The sequence below is a fragment of the Colius striatus genome, chromosome W (assembly GCF_028858725.1).
Source record: "Colius striatus isolate bColStr4 chromosome W, bColStr4.1.hap1, whole genome shotgun sequence".
Classification (NCBI taxonomy): Eukaryota; Metazoa; Chordata; class Aves; order Coliiformes; family Coliidae; genus Colius; species Colius striatus.
The window spans coordinates 19,721,399-19,741,471 of record NC_084789.1 but is presented as its reverse complement, the minus strand read 5'-3'; the positions used below and the strand labels follow the sequence as shown (position 1 = coordinate 19,741,471).

General features: G+C 42.5%; 1 protein-coding gene across 3 annotated transcripts in view; it reads right to left on the bottom strand.

The window, feature by feature from the left end:
* Window positions 1-20,073, bottom strand: part of LOC133628473 (puromycin-sensitive aminopeptidase-like) — a 52,427-nt gene that overhangs the window by 7,345 nt on the left and 25,009 nt on the right. For all 3 annotated transcript variants that reach the window (XM_062016653.1, XM_062016655.1, XM_062016654.1), the window contains 12 exons: window positions 12,249-12,449; window positions 11,725-11,821; window positions 11,586-11,619; window positions 10,012-10,126; window positions 6,299-6,463; window positions 5,384-5,488; window positions 5,022-5,082; window positions 4,097-4,206; window positions 3,441-3,504; window positions 2,703-2,842; window positions 1,615-1,749; window positions 196-415 (listed from right to left, as the gene is read on the bottom strand). In XM_062016653.1, coding sequence (XP_061872637.1) covers window positions 196-415; window positions 1,615-1,749; window positions 2,703-2,842; window positions 3,441-3,504; window positions 4,097-4,206; window positions 5,022-5,082; window positions 5,384-5,488; window positions 6,299-6,463; window positions 10,012-10,126; window positions 11,586-11,619; window positions 11,725-11,821; window positions 12,249-12,449 — 1,447 coding nt within the window. The remainder of the gene's footprint in view (window positions 1-195; window positions 416-1,614; window positions 1,750-2,702; window positions 2,843-3,440; window positions 3,505-4,096; window positions 4,207-5,021; window positions 5,083-5,383; window positions 5,489-6,298; window positions 6,464-10,011; window positions 10,127-11,585; window positions 11,620-11,724; window positions 11,822-12,248; window positions 12,450-20,073) is intronic.

Here is a 20,073-nt window from a genome sequence, read left to right as displayed (position 1 = left end):
ATTTTAACTTGTGCCTGAAAACAGAGGGTTGTTTTGGAGTTTGTGTTCATCTGATTTTAAGTATAAAAATATCCCTGAATGCCTACTTTAGACCCCTCCTCCTCCCTTCTCTCCCCTTTCCCCAAAATCCTGATGGTTTCTGTACACAAGGGTTTTCCACCAGCACTACTAGATTTCACAGCATAAATCTCCTACCCTCTCCAGGTTTGGGGTCCCAGCCCAGTCTCTCCCCTATTGGTGAAAAGACATCTTTCATGAACACCTGGATCTCCTCATAGAAGTCTGTGTGGGACAAGAGAGTTGAGAGAATCCCCAGGTTACAGCTGAGGTCACTCCACACAGTATAATTGGGCTCATTCACAAAAGCTTCCATGACTTTTAGAGCCTCTACAGTGCTAATGATTCCAGCTCGGGCCTGGGAGAGGAAAAGACACAGATTAAACTTACTTCCAAACAGAATTAAGATGTTTAATAGCTCATCACATTATTTTACAGCCTTCCCTGGTTCAGTTTACACAGCCTGCATATAAACTGTATTTTCTCTGTTGTGGGGTTCTGCCAAGGTGAGTTAACACTGGTCAAAGCACCTTAGCTGTCCACACACAACACTTTTTATACACAAGTAAGCACTTTAAAAGGAGGCAGCTATATAATTATAAGCACATTTTGCAAGCAAGAAACAGACAATGGGATTAAGTAACTTAACAAAATTGCAGCAATGCTGACAAGGAAAAGCAAACCCCCAGAGTTATTCTCAGCCAGATACTACACCCACCAAAATATTATTTTAACTGAAAACTGTAAAGATTTAATTTTCACTCTTTGTTAAATTGAGAATGTAAAGCTGCAGAAGTTGTTTTTGCCTCTTGCTTCCCATGAATTATTACAAGCAGCACTGCCTTTCCACCAGTGCCAGGAAAATTTAATATCAACTGCTTCACAGTGTCATGAAAACACTTCTATGCTTAGTGCAGTTGCTAATACCTACAGCAGGTATCTCCAACCAGATTGCTCACATGTTCCTTAATCTGGAGCCAGACAGATAATTTATAGTACCAGAAGAGAGGCAAAGATCAATTTTGATTTTATCTAAGCTATATTCACCTATGATAAAAACATTATTAAAACTGAAACCAAAATAAGAGTCTAACACAATGTTCCTATGTGTATTATTTGCTCTTTTTTTTTTTTGTCCCAGTAGTCCTGCAATATTTGGGGAATGACTCAGGCTACAGTTTCAAACACCTTCAACTAAACCATGACAAGAGTTGCAAGCTTTGAAGCTAGAGAGGCAGGGTATCAAACCCATATTTTTAAAACTTTCTGTATACTTGCTGACTAGTGAGAATAAGAAAGTACAATCTGAGAGTACAGTAACTAACTATTCAGAGTCAGCAACACCTGCTTTGGGGGCAATCCCTTGCTTTTAAATAGTTCTTACTCCTTCAACAGCCATCCCCTTCAGTGGAGAAGTCAGAACCTGTCAAGCTAATTGACAGCTAGATGTATGCAGTAATCCCAAAGGCACTTTGCCTCCAGAAACAGGCTGACGTTTCCAACACTTATTTCTGCAACAGCTCTTGTTACTGGACAGAATAGCAAAGGGTTGCTTACCAGAGAGAAGAGATCATTCTGCAGGCCAAGCCTGTCCACAGGGGGTAGGGAGAGGTCTTTGATTGCTGGTATCAAACTCTCCAGCATGTCAGGGCTATACTGAGTACGGTAAAACCCTACTGTTCCAAGGTTTAACTGAAAAGTACCAGAAGAGTAAAAAATTAAAAGGAAGGAACAAATAAGAAAATGTTTTTTTTTTTTTCTTCTGAGGGTGGGGAAGACACTACTAGAAATTTCTTAAAGCACTGCAGCTCAGGGAAGTCAGTCACTATCATTTAAATACAAAGAAAAAAGAAATCCAAAGTAAGGGAGAAAGACTAAAAATCCCAAAGAAGCAGCACTCACTAAGAGGTATAGAAGACAAGAAAGAGCTGGCATAAGGAAACATAGTAGAGTTAAAGCCAAGAGCAAGGAGAAAAGAGATTTCTCTGCTAGGGGTAAATCCTAACTGAACTAAGAGTAGACATGAACCAAGATAAAAGGTAGGACACTGCAGGTGCTAGAGTCTCAACTTTTGTAATCTCTCTCTCGCAGCCTGCTCCACTTCACTTTGATAGAACCATTTTCTCTTAAGAAAGGAGAGTGAGCACATCCATCCAGCACAAAAGCAAGTCATGGTCAGTACACTTGATGAACTACACTAGCTACATGCTTCTATCTACTAGCATTTTAGTGTAGATGGTCAAATATTGTGGTTGGTTGAACCTGACATAAACCAAAACCACTGCTGAGCTCATCAGGAAGTCATCCCCTTGGCTGCTACTGTGACTTTGGTCAGTCCAACTGCCAGTCATCAGGACTGTGGCACTAACCAAAAACCTCACAGACTGACAGCCTTTGCAGGACTAAGACTCCTAAAAGTTTCAAGTTTACATTGCTTAGACTACATCTGGAAGGCAAAGAACTACACTAAACAGGCATTATAGAGAGGAGCCAATACTCAATAGCAGCACAGAGATTCCTCCATGAGAAATAAAAGACAAGAGGGAAAAAGAAAAAAAAAAAAAAGAGGAAAATGAAATGCAAAGGGGCATTCCAGTGACAATTAAAACATTCCAAGTAATGCTGTCTCCTTTGTGACAACTCACCTTCACCCACTGGTCTGGTTTGACATCTTTTAAAACCAAGGTGAGCTCTGGTTTGTCCATCAGTATTTGCATTTTGGCATAGGTGGGGTCATCACTTGTACAAATACTGATGGGGACCATCCACATAGGGAAATCCTCCCCTAAAAGAAACAACAATAAAAAGAAAGGCCTAAGGATGAAAAAAAAAGTATTCATACAACACTGAGGATCTCTGCTTGATGTTCAAACAAGTTTCAGCAGTAATTTAGGCAAGGGTACTTAAATTAAAATCTAAAAAGGCACAAATCTGAAGTGACAGTTCTGGAGTTAAAACACAAGAATCTCTAAATCACCTTTCAAATCAAGCATTTTAATTTCTTATAAATATGGAAGATGGGTGGAATCTGTGTTTTAAGATAGAGTTGGCTTCCACATGAGGCATTTTTTATTTCAGCATTACTATAAAACCAGCAGTTTACAGAGCTCCTCAGGTGGCAACACTGGCCTTAAACTGCACATGAGAAGAGAAGCAGCTCGGAATGAAAACTGAACCAAAGACTGCAGACGAACGTCACTCTCCATGCAAGGAGGACATGGAGAACACACGTGTGAGAGCCTTACATTTTCTGAAGTTTTAACAAATATCTGAATCCAAGCAGAGCACCTGCCTGCTCTGCAGTGCAGCTGTTTCATCTCTTAAAAATTGCTGTCATTGCATGAAAAAGCAATGAACACTCCATTCCCACTCCTAGCACTCACCAGTATATGGTCCACTGGCACAGAATTTCTTCTGGACCAACTTCAACACTTTGTCGCTGTCTTGCTGAGGAGGAATAAAAAAGAAGAGGAAAGAATTATCAGAACATCTAATCTCAGCTTCTGTATATCACAATACATTCGTGTACCCTCTGTTAAACAGAGTAACTTGTATTCTCCTCCAGAAAAAGGAGCTACCTCAAGAATTGTTCCAATGCATTAATCAGCATTGCTGTTGAAACACACATGCCCTATTTCTTATTTGAATGTGTTTGTCTGACTTGCCCAGCCAACAATCTTGTAGAATAAGCATATCTGAACTGGAGTGAGAAGCAAAATGCGTGGCAAGGGGAGCTAAGTCAGATATTCCCTACCCCAACATACATTTCACACACAAAGGCTGAAGGGGCCATGTCACCAAACTCCAAGCACATGATGTAGAGTGCTAGTGGATTAACTCCTTATCACTTTGCATTAGTGATAGCTGCACTTCCCCTCCCTTCAGAAACAGATTTGTCACTAAACAAAGCACCCCACTGTACTGCCTTCTGATCAAAGAGATTTTTTTACCTAATTGGATACTGCTACATTTGATCCTAAAACACAGTTAAAGGCAGAACTTTTGATCTGAAGGCCTAAAAAAATGCAGTTATATTTACCTGTTCAGTTTCCACATAAATGAGGGGAAATCCCATTTGTTTGGTCCATGTATTCATCACAGCAGCAATAGGTTTACCACTAGCTTTTTCCAGGCTGTCCCAGAGATCCTCTGCAGAAGAAAAGTCTGACTAAGGACTCCCACGGCCTTGATGTGTTAGGTGCTATTAAGGACATTACATGGGCATCAGAGGGAGGAGGCTGTATTGTTACTCCAGTTTGCCCTTCGTGTTTAGGGTTGTGTTTTTATTGAATCATAGCATGATAGGCAAGAAAATGGAAACAGTTTAAACCACTGATGTAGGAGAGAGGGGAGAAGAAAGCTTCTTTACTGCTAAAAAAACCCTGCAATCAATACATATTGTGTTAAAGTATAATAAAAATGAGCATTAAATATTCAAAATGGTAAACAGAAGAATCTTTTCCTTAAGTTTTTCATACATTATGTCAAAAGAGCTGACCGAACAATATGGACTATTTTTGGCTGACAGAGCACGATGTTCCACATTTATGCCTGATAGACAAAACAGGTTTAAGAAAGTGCTGTGAGATGTTAGACAAGACTTTGAACTGTTTAATCACACATGCAATCAATACTGCCAAAGGAAGCTTGCAAAAGGCTTACTTGGCAAATCAACATACTCTATAGCTAAATTAGATTACCACAAAGATATGGTTATCCACAGTAAACACAGCTCTTTCAGATTACCTCAGCCACACACTCCTGAGAGACAGAACCCCCAGGGGATGCTGAGCTCTGGCTGTGCAGAGAACACACAGTATGAAACTGGAAACAAAGTAATTATTTCCCCGTATTTCAGTTATCTCAGGTGGATAAACAGCTGTTTAAGAATTCATTGCTTGAGCACTAAAGAATTTGTCTCCAGAAATGACTTTTCTTAAAAGCATATGACCACCAGTGGTTACCTGTAGCTGCATTCTTCTGCTGGAACTTCATTAAATACAAATTCATCCCTTTCCGAAAGTCCTGGGAACAGACAATTGAGTATGTCATGGCACCAGAATGGAGGTCTTTTCTCACCAACCTCCACACTGCCTTTATGTTCAATAATCAGCTAAGGAATCATAATATCAGTATGTACAACTGCAACTCCTTCCATGTTTCCCAGCTATCTTATTTCTCCTAGGAAAGTTCAAATCGAGATGGAATACAAACTGGAGAAAAGTTTTAAAAATACAGAATACAGAGGTTGTTTTTTTTAATGGTATTTTTAACTGTAAGAATATTTGACAATCTAAATTTGGCTTTTTAACAACCATCTTTTTACCTCATCACCAATGTAGTCATGTAGCATTCGGATTACAGATGCTCCTTTGCTGTAAGAAATAGCATCGAATATTTCATCTACTTCAGAGGGATGGCCAACACTAACCTGTGGTAAACAGGATAATTAACAGTGAGAACAATGATAACTGTGATAAGATATTTTTGCCTGTTCTGGTGTTTAAGGAGCTGATCTGTCTCACTGAAGAAAGTGCACACATATCCATCACTAAATTGTCTTGGTGGAATCTCTGCATCCAGTCAATTAAACTTATACACCCGTGACTGGGCTAGGATTGGTTTATAGGTTAAGGACAATTTAACTTAGATTTTGGTATTTAATTGAACAGACTTGGGGATCTTGCTTCAATCCTTTGGTTCACTGACCAAAACAAAAGCAAAACAACAATGGAAGTTGTACATGCTCAGGAAACACTCAATGATTAAGGCACTCTGAAATGACCTGTTGCACAAAGCAATTTCCCAACACCTGCTACATGGAACACTGCTTAAGCCATCAGAAAACTTGTCTGTCGTGATCTCTAGGAATTAAAAAGGCATTTTCTTTTAGCACAGCTCTCAGTTTTGCTGCAACTGAGCTCACTGCTGTTCCTTTCATTACTGAACTACTGCCTTGTTTCCAAAGCAGTAAGCCCAGCTACTTATTTCAAGACTGTCTGCATCACACTCACAGTTCTGGGAGTACAACACAGAACCTAAGGTGGCCTCAGATGGAAACCAGTACAAGCCCAGCAAAGCTTGGTAGCTTGGCTCTGGGCTGTGCTGCACTTTGGTTAATGTTGTTGATTTTCCTTTGCATCATGAATGACTGCAAAGTTCCTTTTTTTTTTCTTAATAGGAAAAAAGCTTACACACAACTGACAATAAAAAAAGTGAGATAATCAAAGATAGGACTTACTTCAATAGGATGACTATTGTCTAAAGCATCAAGCTCTTGAGCCCGTGTGTAATCAGCAGATACAAACTGAGTCCAGATATCATACTCTGGGAAACAGTGATCTACACATAGGTACTCAATCCAGGAGGCAAATCCTTCATTCAGCCAGAGATGGGTCCACCATTCCTGGGAAGATAAGAAGGCAAAATAAAGCACAAAAATCCAACAGCTTCATTTAATCAACAGTAAGTTTTCAACAAAGATAAGCTGTTAATAGCCCAGTTCAGTACAAATCAGAGAAACTTGTAAGCACAAATTCCTCTCTATAAAGAGGCCATTGGCCCAGGAACAGTAAACAGCACTCAATAACTGTCTTCTGCTTGTCTCAGGTTTTAGAAGTTCTGCATGGAGGAGAACTGCATCAGGTACAAATGAAAATCCAAGAGGCCAGACCAGAGGTCAGAGCAGAGCCACTGAGGGAACTGCCATGAATGTAACCTAGGTTAGGGAAAGCAGTCAGGGATGTGCAAAGCCACGGTCCAGTAATGCTGCAGAATCATGGGCAACGCAATGACAGTGTCTTTTCCACACTGAACAGCAGCAGCTGCAGAAGATGGGGTTTGTTTAGTTTTTCAGGGAGGGGGGATTTGGGGTTTTGGGTTTTTCTTTTATAGAGAGTATGCTTACATAAAGGAGAAAATTTGGAATCATAGGGTTGGAAGGGACCTTTAGGAATCATCTAGTCCAACCCCCCTGCAGAAGCAGGTTCACCTAGATCAGGTTGCATAGGAACATGTCCAGGCGGGTCTTTAAGACCTCCAAGGAAGGAGCCTCCACAACCCCTCTGGGCAGCCTGTGCCAGGGCTCCCTCACCCTCACAGTGAAATCGTTTTTTCTTATATTTAAGTGGAACTTTTTGTGTTGCAGCTTCATCCCATTACCCCTTGTCCTGTTGCTAGCTACTATAGAAAAAAGGGACGTCCCAACCTCCTGACACTCATCCTTTAGATATTTATAAATATTAATGATCCCCCCTCAATCTCCTCTTCTCTAGACTAAACAGCCCCAGTTCCCACAGCCTTTCCTCATATGAAAGATGTTCCAGCCCCCTGATCATCTTGGTGGCCCTGCGCTGGACTCTCTCCAGAAGTTCTCTGTCCCTCTTGAGCTGAGGAGCCCAGAACTGGACACAGGACTCCAGATGAGTAGCAACTTGAAGAAATGTTCTAGACTATGGAAAGCTGACATCTAGTAAACAGAAGTCATGTCAGCTAAAGGTGGGTTTGTTTTTTTTTAAAAAAGTAAGAATGTTACACTGACATTTTAAAATTCTTCCTTTCACTTCTAATATTGAACTGAAGTAGGAAAGGTAAGGAAACAAGCTACAGATACTGAGGAAGAAAACATCCTTTTCCACAACTGCACTTACCAACCATTCTTTAAATATCAATGGTGGTTACCTCAGCAGAGTATGGCTCTGGTGATACGTGCCCTTCAGTAGAAGAAACCCAACAGGATGTAGAATCAGCCCAGTATGCTGTTCTACAAAGAACTGGTGCTTCTACTATGAATGAAACATTTACCCCAGGGAGGAGGGGAATTTCCATAAGTAAAGCTGTTTCTGAAACTCTACACAGATAAGCTAGGCTTTATTTTTAGAGTGGATTCTATCCAATTTTCTTTTACATTTCTGATTGCATCTGTTTCCAAGAAAAGGTTCCAGTATATAGAGATTGGTGTTGAAGGACTAAAGCAACTGCAGGTTAGATTGTTGAGCAATTAGGTTGGATTTGTAATATTGGAATGTCTTTTTGTATTTCACAGTTGCATCACAGAACATAAAATAATAACCAAAAATTAAAAATGCTTAAAAAAATCCCCATTTTGGAAGCCCTAGAGCTGCAAAAGGAAAATAAAAAGTTATTTCAATATAAATTTCAGAGATTCTTGTAACAATACATTCTCTAGTTTATTGCCACAGTTCTCCGTGGTCAGAAGGACCACAAATGGTTTGTGGGTCACTACTGGCCTCTAAGGCACTTTCTGGCATCCTACAGTGTTGTCTAGTCACACAATGGTGGTTCTTCTTGCTTCCAGCTGCTCAGCTGTACAAAAAGCTAAAAATACACTCACTTTAATGTTACTTTTCCATTTAAATATTGTGTTCATAGAATCATAGAATCACAGAATGGTAGGAGTTGGCATAACCCCCTTGCCAAAGCAGGTCCACCTAGATCAGGTCACACAGGAATGCGTCCAGGTGGGTCTTGAAGACCTCCAAGGAAGGAGACTCCACAACCCCTCTGGGCAGCCTGTTCCACTGCTCCCTCATCCTCACAGTGAAATAGTTTTTTCTTATGTTTAAAAGGAACTTTTTGTGTTCCAGCTTCATCCCATTACCCCTTGTCCTGTTGCTAGATACCATAGAAAAATAGATGTCCCAACCTCCTGACATCCACCCTTTAGATATTTGTAAACATTAATGACATCCCCTTAATGAGTTGCTCTTCCATGGAAGCTACTTGTGCTACCACAAAGAGCAATGGACATGACTGACTAGATTTTAGGAGGCATGACACTATAGAGAGCTTTGACAAACTTTTCTTAGTGTTATAATTAATATTTGTACTGTGTTTTATCTTCCATCCACTCACACTTAATTTAAGCAGCCAAAAAGACAGAGCAATGCAGATTTGAGGCTCCAGAAGCCATAGTTTCCTACAATACAAGAAACTCGCACACATTGTTTTTCTACAATACAAGAAACTTCCTAACCTGTGACATACTTGGATTCAAGCATCTGTTTGCAGGGTGTTGGGAAAATGAACGTCAGACCTAATTAACAGGGTAAGCTGGAGCAAAAGCTTGGACAGACACAGATTTTGGTTTTTAGCACCACATGGAATTTATTTACAGACTTCAGCCTTGCTGCCTCACATATGCTTTTATTCCCACCAAAACGACTTAAATATCAAACCATTCAGTTGGCTTCCGCATATATCCAAAATAATTCATAGGAGTTACTACTGAGCAACTTTTCAGCTACTGGACCAGAACACTTTGCAATGTTGAGCTGGTACCAATATGCCTGTGTGGGAATAAAGAACTGGTAATTGGCAAAAAATGTAAACAGACCTTCAGATGATGACACTGATTGTGGGCAAATGAAGTAATGTTACAGAATGCCCGGTTGCGAGTGTGAGAAGCAGCAGCATGAGTGGAAAACAGGCAAAGCCTGAAGGTCAGCAGGATGTAAAAACAAAAACAATAAATTGGGGGCCATGCATACAGCATGGCAGCACTTCCTCATGGCAGTGCTCCCCCTTCAGCAATCTGAGTGGGTTTGATGTGTTTCAGCGCATCACCCCGATCCTGGCTGGCCCAAGACTGGCAAGCCTGCTTGGCATGAAAGCCTGATAAGTGCATCGTGCCTACCTGAGAGGAAAACAGTGGTTTCTTTCTTCTAAGTAATCTGACTTGCCAAAATAATTTCCATGGAACACCTACTCAACTCTAACTAGGACTGTATACAAACAACTGAATGTTACTTCACATAGGAAAGACCTAGGAATACTTCTAAAGAATGCACCAGTAAAGAAGAAAGTGGTGATAAAGCACTACTTAAATATTTACAGTTTTTATTTTAAAGACAGCATGCTTGCTATTAAGGGGGACTTACACACATGATATGAAGCACATGTGAAAGAAAAATAGAACTTGTAAATGTTAGATACCATGGTCACAAGGTTTCCAAACCACTGATGAGCAAGTTCATGTCCTACAACCAGAGCAACCCACTGGCGAGATGAAGAACAGGAATTTTTGGGATCAATGAGCAATGCAGTCTCCCTGTATTTAGGAAAGAAAGATAACTGAACAGTGGCACATGCCTAGGGGAAAAAAAAAAACCAATCAAAAGTTGGTTAAATTACCTAAGCAAGCTAAAAAGTGATCAGTACAATTGAAAAAACCAAAAGCTATTAAAGTTCAGACGTTAATTTAACTTGGTAATTTCCACAGCTGTTGGAATGCTTTGGAGCAATAATTCCTTATGGCATGCAAGAACCCAGATAGAAACAATAAAGTTTAGCCTTTCTTTATCAGATAGCTCACCTACCTAATCTAGGAACCTTAACCGTAACTCCCTTTGCACCGCATGATGTATGTGCAGCAAGTCTTCTCTGCCTCCCTCACCCCCAAAGGAATTCCAGCTCTTCCAAGTGCACACTCAGTTGTGGCACTCCCAGCACTGCAGATGCACAAGATTCTCCACACAGGGCTCACACACACACACACACACACACACACACACTCAAGTGCTTCCTATGTCAGGGCACACAACCTTCTGCTATAAACACCCCTGACATGAGCAGGACTTAGTGGGTGAGTCAGAAAGGACTTCTGGGGTGCTGCAATTCCAGGGGAAGAATGTGCATCTCAAAACATATATGGTGCCTGCAGATTAAGCCAACCTTCTGTCCCCAAAGGGATAAAGCAAGCGTACCAAGTTGAGCATAAGGAGGGGGGAGAATTAACAGCGCAATTAAGAAAGGCTTCTAAAAATTCTACTCATCCAGAATAAATAGGGTTTGGGTTTTTTCCCCATAAGGAATAAAATATCAGATTTCATCAGAATTGGAATATACAGACAAGTATATTTTAAACCTGTGCTCAAATTTTCATTTAAAATTTTTATGGGCCAAATTTGAAGTTCAGAATAAGAAATCCAAACTATTTCAGGATTCAAAGTCCAAAGCTTATGAGACCAATGTTGTACAAAATGAAAGAAAATCATTCTAACAATGAGCACAGATAATGTAGTAACATCAAGCAAAAGTACAAAAGCTTGATCAGATGAAGAAAAAACCCACAAACTGAAATGGAAGGCAAGTTAATATTTTTTATTTACTCGTATCCACATGGTTACACTGTGGTTGCCAAATTTACTAACTTGCCTACAATATAAAATAAGAAACTCTTCCAGCTGTGTCAGCAAGTACATAACTTTCACGGGGAAAAAAAGGGGCCAAGAAAGTTCTCTTGTAGAACAGGCAGTGCTGCCAGACACTTAAAAAATCTCACACCCTTGGACAGGGGCTGTAATAGCTCATTCTTGCCTCCCTAAGGCTTGTATAATAATGCATGCCACTGCAGAAGTCAAAATTATCCAAATCGAAGCAAGAGTTGAAGGTATTTACTCAGCCTTATTTGGGATGACATCCAATAGTTACAGCTCCCTAAAACTAATCCAATTACTTCCAAGAATTAGTGAACAAAAAGGGGGAAAGACAGTATTTTAACAGCATACCTATAAGTAACAAGGCCCCAGTTCTCCATGGCACCTTTATAAAATAAATACAAAGGTTTATTGATATTGATACACACCTCTTCCTAAATGCTTAAAATTCAAATAAAATACAGTTCATCAATAAAGTGAGTTACTTTACCAGCAGCAAAGTCTGCAATAGCTATGAGATCAATTTTAGGAAGAGGATAAGAAACATTGAAGTAGTCCTTATAAAAAGGCAGAGTTTTAGCAGCAACCTGTAAGAAACAAGAAGAGAGATGTTACATTAACTTGTAACAGCTGGTAAAACTTGAAAATATATGACTGAAACTAGCCTAAGAAAACAGCATACACAAGATTTCTTTCAGAAGCCTCATTCCCAGCTTCCAGAGCACAATGGTTTGGAAGGCTCCCACCCTGCAGTTTATCATTCAGTATTTATCATCTTTGGCCCAAAGTTTACATCACCAAATCAGAACCAAATTAAACCCTATGTTCTCATCGTTATAGATCCTACTTTGTCCACAACTGTAATTCTGTTTAATATCAAGTCTGGTCTCTCCAAGCCATTAAAGCAACATCCTCAGGAGTTTTGCATGGCCTTAGGTGACTGAAGAGAGTGCTATGCCTGGGGCTAGTCAGAGATTGCTGCAGCAATGATGAAGTCACCCTGAGCACATTTACCTCTAATGCAAACTTTCCTTGTTCCGCTTTGCCAACAGGAGTGTAAACACGCACTAGCACACCGTCAGGGGACCTGGCCTCTACGAAGTCATATTCTCCCACCACAAATGCTACAAGATACGTTGACATCACAGGGGTACGAGCAAACTTCACTTCCACCAGGTTTTCATCATCTGGGTATGGCTTCCGGTCAATGACATTCTTTCAAGATGAAAGGGAATCAGTTAGTTCCATGGAAGTGAAACTGTGTTACACAATACATTTGACTATGAATCATGCATTTAAAATGAAAGGGTTTCTTTTATATTTTTCAAATATAACCACAATGTAGTTCTCCTAATCAAAAATTCCCTATCACACATGGAGATGTACTTTCATAATAGAAAAGTTATATTCTATTACACAAAGGCAACTGATCACATAATCTATCAGATGCTATCCTTCAAAGAGAGTATTACCCAAATCACAATAAGGCATCAGGCTTTCACTTTTAAATTCTGAAAGAGAAATCATATCCATGTAGACAGCAGATAAGGCTAGAATTTACAAGTAACTATGAAAGTTAGCTAGTGGAATAAAAAAATGTCTCCTTTTAAATCAACTTGCACTTCTCCACCAACGTAATGCAGAAATACATGGACTATATTTAAAGTAGCAAACTGAAAATGTCCACTTTTATTTGTGACAGAGGTACTTCTAATTGCACATTTTATCCCAGTTCTGGTCAGAAATTCTCTAGAGCAGAAAACATGTTTCTTTATCTCAAGTGCTTATGTAGCTATAACAGCTACACAAAGGCGCTTTTTTTTCCCCAGTCACTCTTAATCTGTGGGAACAGTAAGAGACTGAGCCATGGCCTGTGATATTGATAAGTTACAATTGAGACCTTGATTGGTGAAGTAAACAACTTGAAGAGGAAACAATGACAGACACAAGGATGTGGTTTGGCCTTTTGCAAGAAGAAATAGGCTCATGCTCTGGGAAGCAGAACCAATCGGAAGTCTGAACAAGTCGCGTGAACGCAATGTAGTAACCAATTGTAAGAGCTTTGCTTGTGCGTGATCAGTATGTATTGTTATATATTGAGACTGATGTTAGCCATAAAGGTCTTTGTTATTCTGCAGCAACAAAGTCCACGACTCATTGCCACAAATGGCGCCCCACGTGAGGCAGCGATAAACTGTGGTCAGTGGACTGAGCCAGTGGCAAGCCCCACAGAACTTGGAGCTGCTGAGTTGGCTGATGCTCATCACCACTGCACTGGAAGCAAGGTGAGCTGTGGGGAACAATGGGTAGCAACCTCTCCTCGGAAGAGAAATCGGTTTTGTGACTGATGGAAAGACTATTTAGTGAAACATAAGACCCGTGTTTCTCCCTTTACATTGAGAAAGCTCCTAAAATGGGTTTCTGTTGAGGTCCCTCGGGTAGATTGTTTCCATCTTTATGATCCCGATATGGGATGAAGCAGGGGTTAAATTACGGGACTGTGCAACAAGAGAGAATGAGGTCGCCATGGAGCTGTTGTCTTCTTGGCGAACTGTGTTTGAAATGATTAAGAAGCAAGATTCTGAGCATGTAGCTGCAACAGTGGAAGAGAATGATACTTCCCCTGAGGAAGGCAACACATCTACACCTGCAGTATCTGTGGTATCGGTGCCTACGGCATCCACGCAGACAGAGAATGGAACTCACATATCCCTGGTCACAACTCAGAGTCTATGCACACAGACCCCGCACCATCCAAAAGGGAATCACCAATAGCCCTCCCAGGGCCGTCCTGCTCTATTAAATCATGGGCCACTGTCAAGACACCTTCATGGTCAGTGTCACATCTAAAAGCATCGATACAGGCCCTATATGCTGAGCTTAATGACTATGACAAAGATGATCCGCTCTCACTAGATCCCAGTGACCCTGAGGATGAACCTGACCTTTTCCCTGATCCTTGGGGTGAGGCCAGAAAAGAAGCCCTAAAGGCAGGAGATTTAAAAGTCACCAAAAAGATCATTGCCCTTGTCTTCTATGAATCATATGCCGCTCCTAGATAGGAAAGGCTTAGTTTTACTACGATCAAAGAATTATGGAGAGTGGCAATAGACTTAACCTCTCATTATACTACTAATTTGTTACAGACTATCACGAAGACTTATACTGCAACACCCAGAGACTGTAAAACGTTAGTCCAGTTAATTTTGTCGGGAACTCAATATGCTATCTGGGAATCAACATGGCAACAGCTGTTAGAACAACAACAGATGCGGTATCTAGAAGCAGTGTCCAAAAAGTGGTAATCCATCTAAAAAGTCGAACGTGTGCCCAAAATGTAAAAAAGGAAGGCATTTTGCAAATCAATGTAATTTGAAATTTGATAGAGATGGAACTTGATTCAGGGAAACCAACCGAGGAGCGCAAATCTGGGTTGCACGATGACACAAGTGCCCCCGACAACCCAATCGGGACAGCAGACTTGTGCACCGCCACTAGTGGCAGCACCGGCATAGACCTGTCCTGGGTTTGGCTGGGATAGGGTTAATTCTCCCCAGCCGCCGCCAGGGGGCGTGGCCAGGCTATTCAATCCCATGTGACATCACGCTCAGGATATCAGGGCAGAGGCTGGGCTGCTGCGGCGCTAAGGCCAGTGCGGGAACTGCGGTTCTGCTGTCGGGCTGCGGGTAGTGAGCAATTACACTGGGCATCGCTCGTTTTCATTGTAACTGCCTACTCTTTGTGGTGTTCTATTAAATTGTCTTTATCTCAACCCACAAAGTTCTAGAACTCTCTTGATTCTCCTCCCCATCCGGCTAAAGTGGGGAGGAGTGAGTAACTGGGTGGTTTGGTTATTGCTCAGCCAGGGCTAAACCGCCACAGTCTTTTTGGTGCCTAACGTGGGGCATGAAGGGTTGAGATAAGGATAGATCTGACAAAGGGTGTGTTTAGATTTGGTATACAGTTTTCTTATATTGACCATACAAAGCAACTGATCACAATGCTCACTCAGCTGTTTACATGGTGGTTTTCTGTGACCTCTTACCTTCTCTATGTGTTCCCTGTGGTGCTGTTTATCACCTCAGGGAAAGTAATGAAGATCACAATTTTGCTATACTGGGTTCTTTTGGCTTATGATATGATTATATCATTGGTTATGGGTCTTAGCTGGTATTTGTGATACAGCGTTGTGGTCACTCCCATACCTTGGGCTTTTCCTTTCAGAATTCATTAGTAATCTGACCCAACCTATGGAAAAGACAGGGAGGGATAGTTTCTCCCACCCTTTTACTCCCTCTTTCTCCTTCTGGCTAACTAAAACAACATTTGAGAAATTGTGGGTATTCTTGGGACATTCCAGTTATCCTGCTTTTACTGTTATGTCTCCTGAATATGCTTCATATCTTGCTTAAGGTTGTAACATTCATTAAAAGTCTCCCCCAAAGATCTCCCCCAAGGCTGCATAGTAATGGATGGAATGGAATGTGGGAGAATATGGGCAGATATCTAGAGAACTTCTCACCTCCAATGGTCTGGAACTTCACCCTGGAACAGCTACATGACCCTGATAGAGTAATAAAATATTTGAAAAGAAAAAGCTATGACTATTCCAGAGAGACACAACTGACTGCACTGTGCTGGGCCCTGGGTAGTATCTATCAAATGCTACTCAACATTAGACAGCACCCTCAGGGGGAAGAGGAGAAAAATAGGCCGACGGGCACTGCAGCTACCCCAGCCTCAATGACATACACTGTGGCTACTCAGACCTCAGCACCAGGCAGCATGGCTACTCAAACCCTGGTGGCAGGCACTGCAGCCAAATGAGGAAAACAATCTCTGCCAGTATCAGCTGCCCCTGTAGAGAAGAAGAAATGTTGGATGCGAAAGTCAACTCGCTTAGAAAGGGAAGAAACTCCAATTACAAAGGGGGAGGAGGAAGAAACTGATGCAGGACCATCACAAGAAGAGGAGGAAGAGGTAGAAGTTATGAATGAGACGATTACCACCTGATCCCTATCCCTGAGAGAGTTGTGAGACATATTAAAAGACTTCAGCCATCACCCAGGGGAGCATATTGTCACCTGGCTGCTCTGATGCTGGGATAATGGGGCCAGTAGCCTGGAACTGGAAGGCAGGGAAGCCAAACAACTGGGCTCCCTGTCTAGGGAAGGAGGGACTGACAAAGCAATTGGAAAAAGGACACAAGTACACAGCCTTTGGAGGCAACTTCTCTCAGGTGTAAGGGAAAGATATCCATTCAAGGAAGACATCACATGTCACCCAGGCAAGTGGGCTACCATGGAGAAAGGTATCCAGTACCTGAGGGAACTGGCTGTACTAGAAGTCATTTATCATGATCCAGACAATGTGCAGTTATCCATCGACCAAGATGAGGTCCAGTTCCTCCGGAGCACACCACCATCGTATGCCAACTTGTTGGCTGTCATGTCATGGAAAGAAGGCGAGGGGAAAACATTGTATGAAGTGGTCAGCCAACTCCGGCAGTATGAAGGAAGCCTTTCTTCTTCTTTACAGTCCTGTGTCTCTACTGTGGAGAAACTATCCCGTGAGTTCCAACAATTTAGGAAAGATATCTCCTGCTCTCCACCTGCACAGGTCCATGTCTCCACTATTAGGAACAAGCATTCTTCTGATCGAGAGAGGCGATACAGAAGGTACACACACCGGGGCAACCTGTGGTTCTATCTATGCAGTAAGGGAGAGGACATGAGGAGGTGGGATGGAAAACCTACCATGGCCCTAGAGACAAGAGTATGGGAACTACAAGCAAAAACAGAAAGGGACTCCTCATGGAAGAATGCTGTCCCAGTTTTCAGTGAGCAGCTCCCCAGAGACTTGATGCTTAATCTTGCTTCTGATCCTCTTGAAGGGACCTCTAGTTCCTTCCCACAGAAAGTATGTGATACACATAACAATCAATATTAGAGGGGCCCTGCCTCCAGCCAGGGGGAGGACAGGGACAATAGGATCTACTGGTCTGTGTGGATCCGATGGCCTGGCACATCAGATCCACAAGAGTACAAGGCTCTCGTGGATACTGGAGCTCAATGCACTTTGTTCCCATCAAGTTATAGAGGAGATGAAGAAATTTCTATTTCCGGAGTGACAGAAGGATCCCAACAGCTCACTGTGTTGGAAGCAGAAGTGAGTCTGATGGGAAATAAATGTCAGGAGCACCCCATTGTGACAGGCCCAGAAGCTCCATGCATCCTGGGAATAGATTACCTGAAGAGAGGGTATTTCAAGGACCCAAAAGGGTATCGGTGGGCTTTTGGTGTGGCTGTCTTGGAGACAGAAGAAACTGAACAGCTGTCCAGCCTGTCTGGCCTCTCAGAGGACCCTTCTGCTGTGGGGTTGCTGAGAGTTGAAGACCAACAAGTTCCAGTCGCAACCACAACAGTGCACCGGCGGCAATATCAGACTAACCGTGGCACTGATTCCAATCTAAAAACTGATTTGTCAATTGGAGAGCCAAGGGCTGATCAGCAGGACTTGATCACCCTTTAACAGCCCCATATGGCCAGTACAAAAATCCACTACTGGAGAGTGGAGATTGACAGTAGACTATCATGGCCTGAATGAAGTCACGCCGCTGCTGAGTGCTGCTGTGCCGGACATGCTGGAATTCCAATACGAACTGAAGAAAAATGACTTGAAATGGGGACCTGAACAACAGCAAAGCTTTCAACAGACAAAACAAGAAATTGCTCAGGCAGTAGCCCTTGGGCCAGTTCGAACAGGACCAGATGTGAAAAATGTGCTTTACACTGCAGCAGGAGAGAATGGCCCTACCTGGAGCCTCTGGCAAAAAGGACCTGGTGAGACTCAAGGCCAACCCCTTGGGTTCTGAAGTCAGGGATACAAAGGATCTGAGGCCCGATACACTCCAACTGAGAAGGAGATATTGGCAGCATATGAAGGAATCTGAGTTGCCTCAGAAGTGATCGGGACAGAAGTACAACTCCTCTTAGCACCCCGACTGCCAGTGCTGGGCTGGATGTTCAAAGGGAGGGTCTTCTCCACACATCACATGACTGATGCCACATGGAGTAAGTGGGTTGTATTCATTACACAACAAGCTCATATAGGAAACCCCAGTCGCCCTGGCATCCTGGGAGTGATCACCAACTGGCCAGAGGGCAAACACTTTGGAATATTGCCTGAAAAAGTGACATGTGCTGAGGAGGCCCCACCATACAATAAGCTGTCAGAAAATGACAAGCAATATGCTTTGTTCATTGATGGGTCCTGCCGTATTGTGGGAAAACATTGAAGGTGGAAAGCAGCTGTGTGGAGCCCCCTACGACAAGTTGCTGAAGCTGCAGAAGGAGAAGGTGAATCAAGTCAGTTTGCAGAGGTGAAAGCCATCCATCTGGCTTTAGACATCACTAAACGAGGAAAATGGCCAATACTACATATACCTCTATACTGACTCGTGGATGGTGGCAAATGCTTTGTGAGGGTGGCTACAACAATGGAAACAGAATAACTGGCAACGCCGGGACAAACCCATCTGGGCTACTTCATTGTGGCAAGACATCGCTGCCCACCTGGAGAAGCTGGTTGTGAAGGTGTGAGACATGATGCCCACATACCCAAGAACCGGGCCAATGAAGAGCATCAGCACAACCAGGAGGTGGATCAAGCCACCAAAATTGAAGTGGCTGAGGTGGATTTAGACTGGCAGCACAAAGGTAAATTGTTTGTAGCTCGGTGGGCCCATGATGCCTCAGGATATCAGGGAAGAGATGCCACCTATAGATGGGCTCGAGATCGCAGGGTAGACTTGACCTTGGATGCTGTGGCACAGGTCACTAACGAATGTGAGATATGTGCTGCCATGAAACAGGCCAAACAGATGAAGCCTCTGTGGTATGAAGGACAATGGCTCAAGTATAAATATGGAGAGGTTACATTACACTGCCACTGACTTGCCAAGGCAAGCACTACGTCCTCACCAGGGTGGAGGCAACCTCTGGATGGCTGGAAACATATCCTGTGCCTCATGTCACCACCCGGAACATGATCCTGGGCCTTGAAAGGCAAGTCCTATGGTGACATGGCACCCCAGAAAGAATCGAGTCAGACAATGGAATGCATTTCAAAAACAACCTTATAGACATGTGGGCCAAAGAGCATGGCATCGAGTGGATCTATCGCATCCCCTATCATGCACCAGCCTCTGGGAAAATTGAACGGTACAATGGACTATTAAAGACCACTTTGAGAGCGATGGGAGATGGGACCTTCAAACATTGGGACACGCATCTAGCAAAGGCCACCTGGATAGTCAATACAAGGGGAATCTGTCAATTGAGCTGGCCCTGCTGAATCAGAACTCCTACACACTGCAGAAGGGGATAAAGTCCCTGCAGTGCATATGAAAAATCTATTAGGAAAGACAGTTTGGGTCAATCCTGCCTCAGACAACGGCAATCCCATCCAGGGGACTGTTTTTGTCCAAGGACCTGGATATACTTGATGGGTGATGCAGAAGGATGGGGAAGTTCGATGCGTACCCCAGGGGGATTTGATTTTGGGTGAGACTAGCTACTAAACTAAATGGTGTTAGTTACTGAATAACCTCCACTTTGTCTTAAAGGCCCAGGACTTTTTCCTATTGCAATGGCTGTATTTATGCACTGGAGTGCCAGATCCAGTTTCAATACAGGCACTTCAAGTAACAGCCTGTGGATTTGTGGGTCTGATTCATGTTACTGTAAATCTATTGCTCTGCCTTCAGTGTTTTCTGGCAACCTCCTGCCTTGAGAATGCTCTTTAGGAAGAGGTGACCTCATACAAGAACATGCATCCA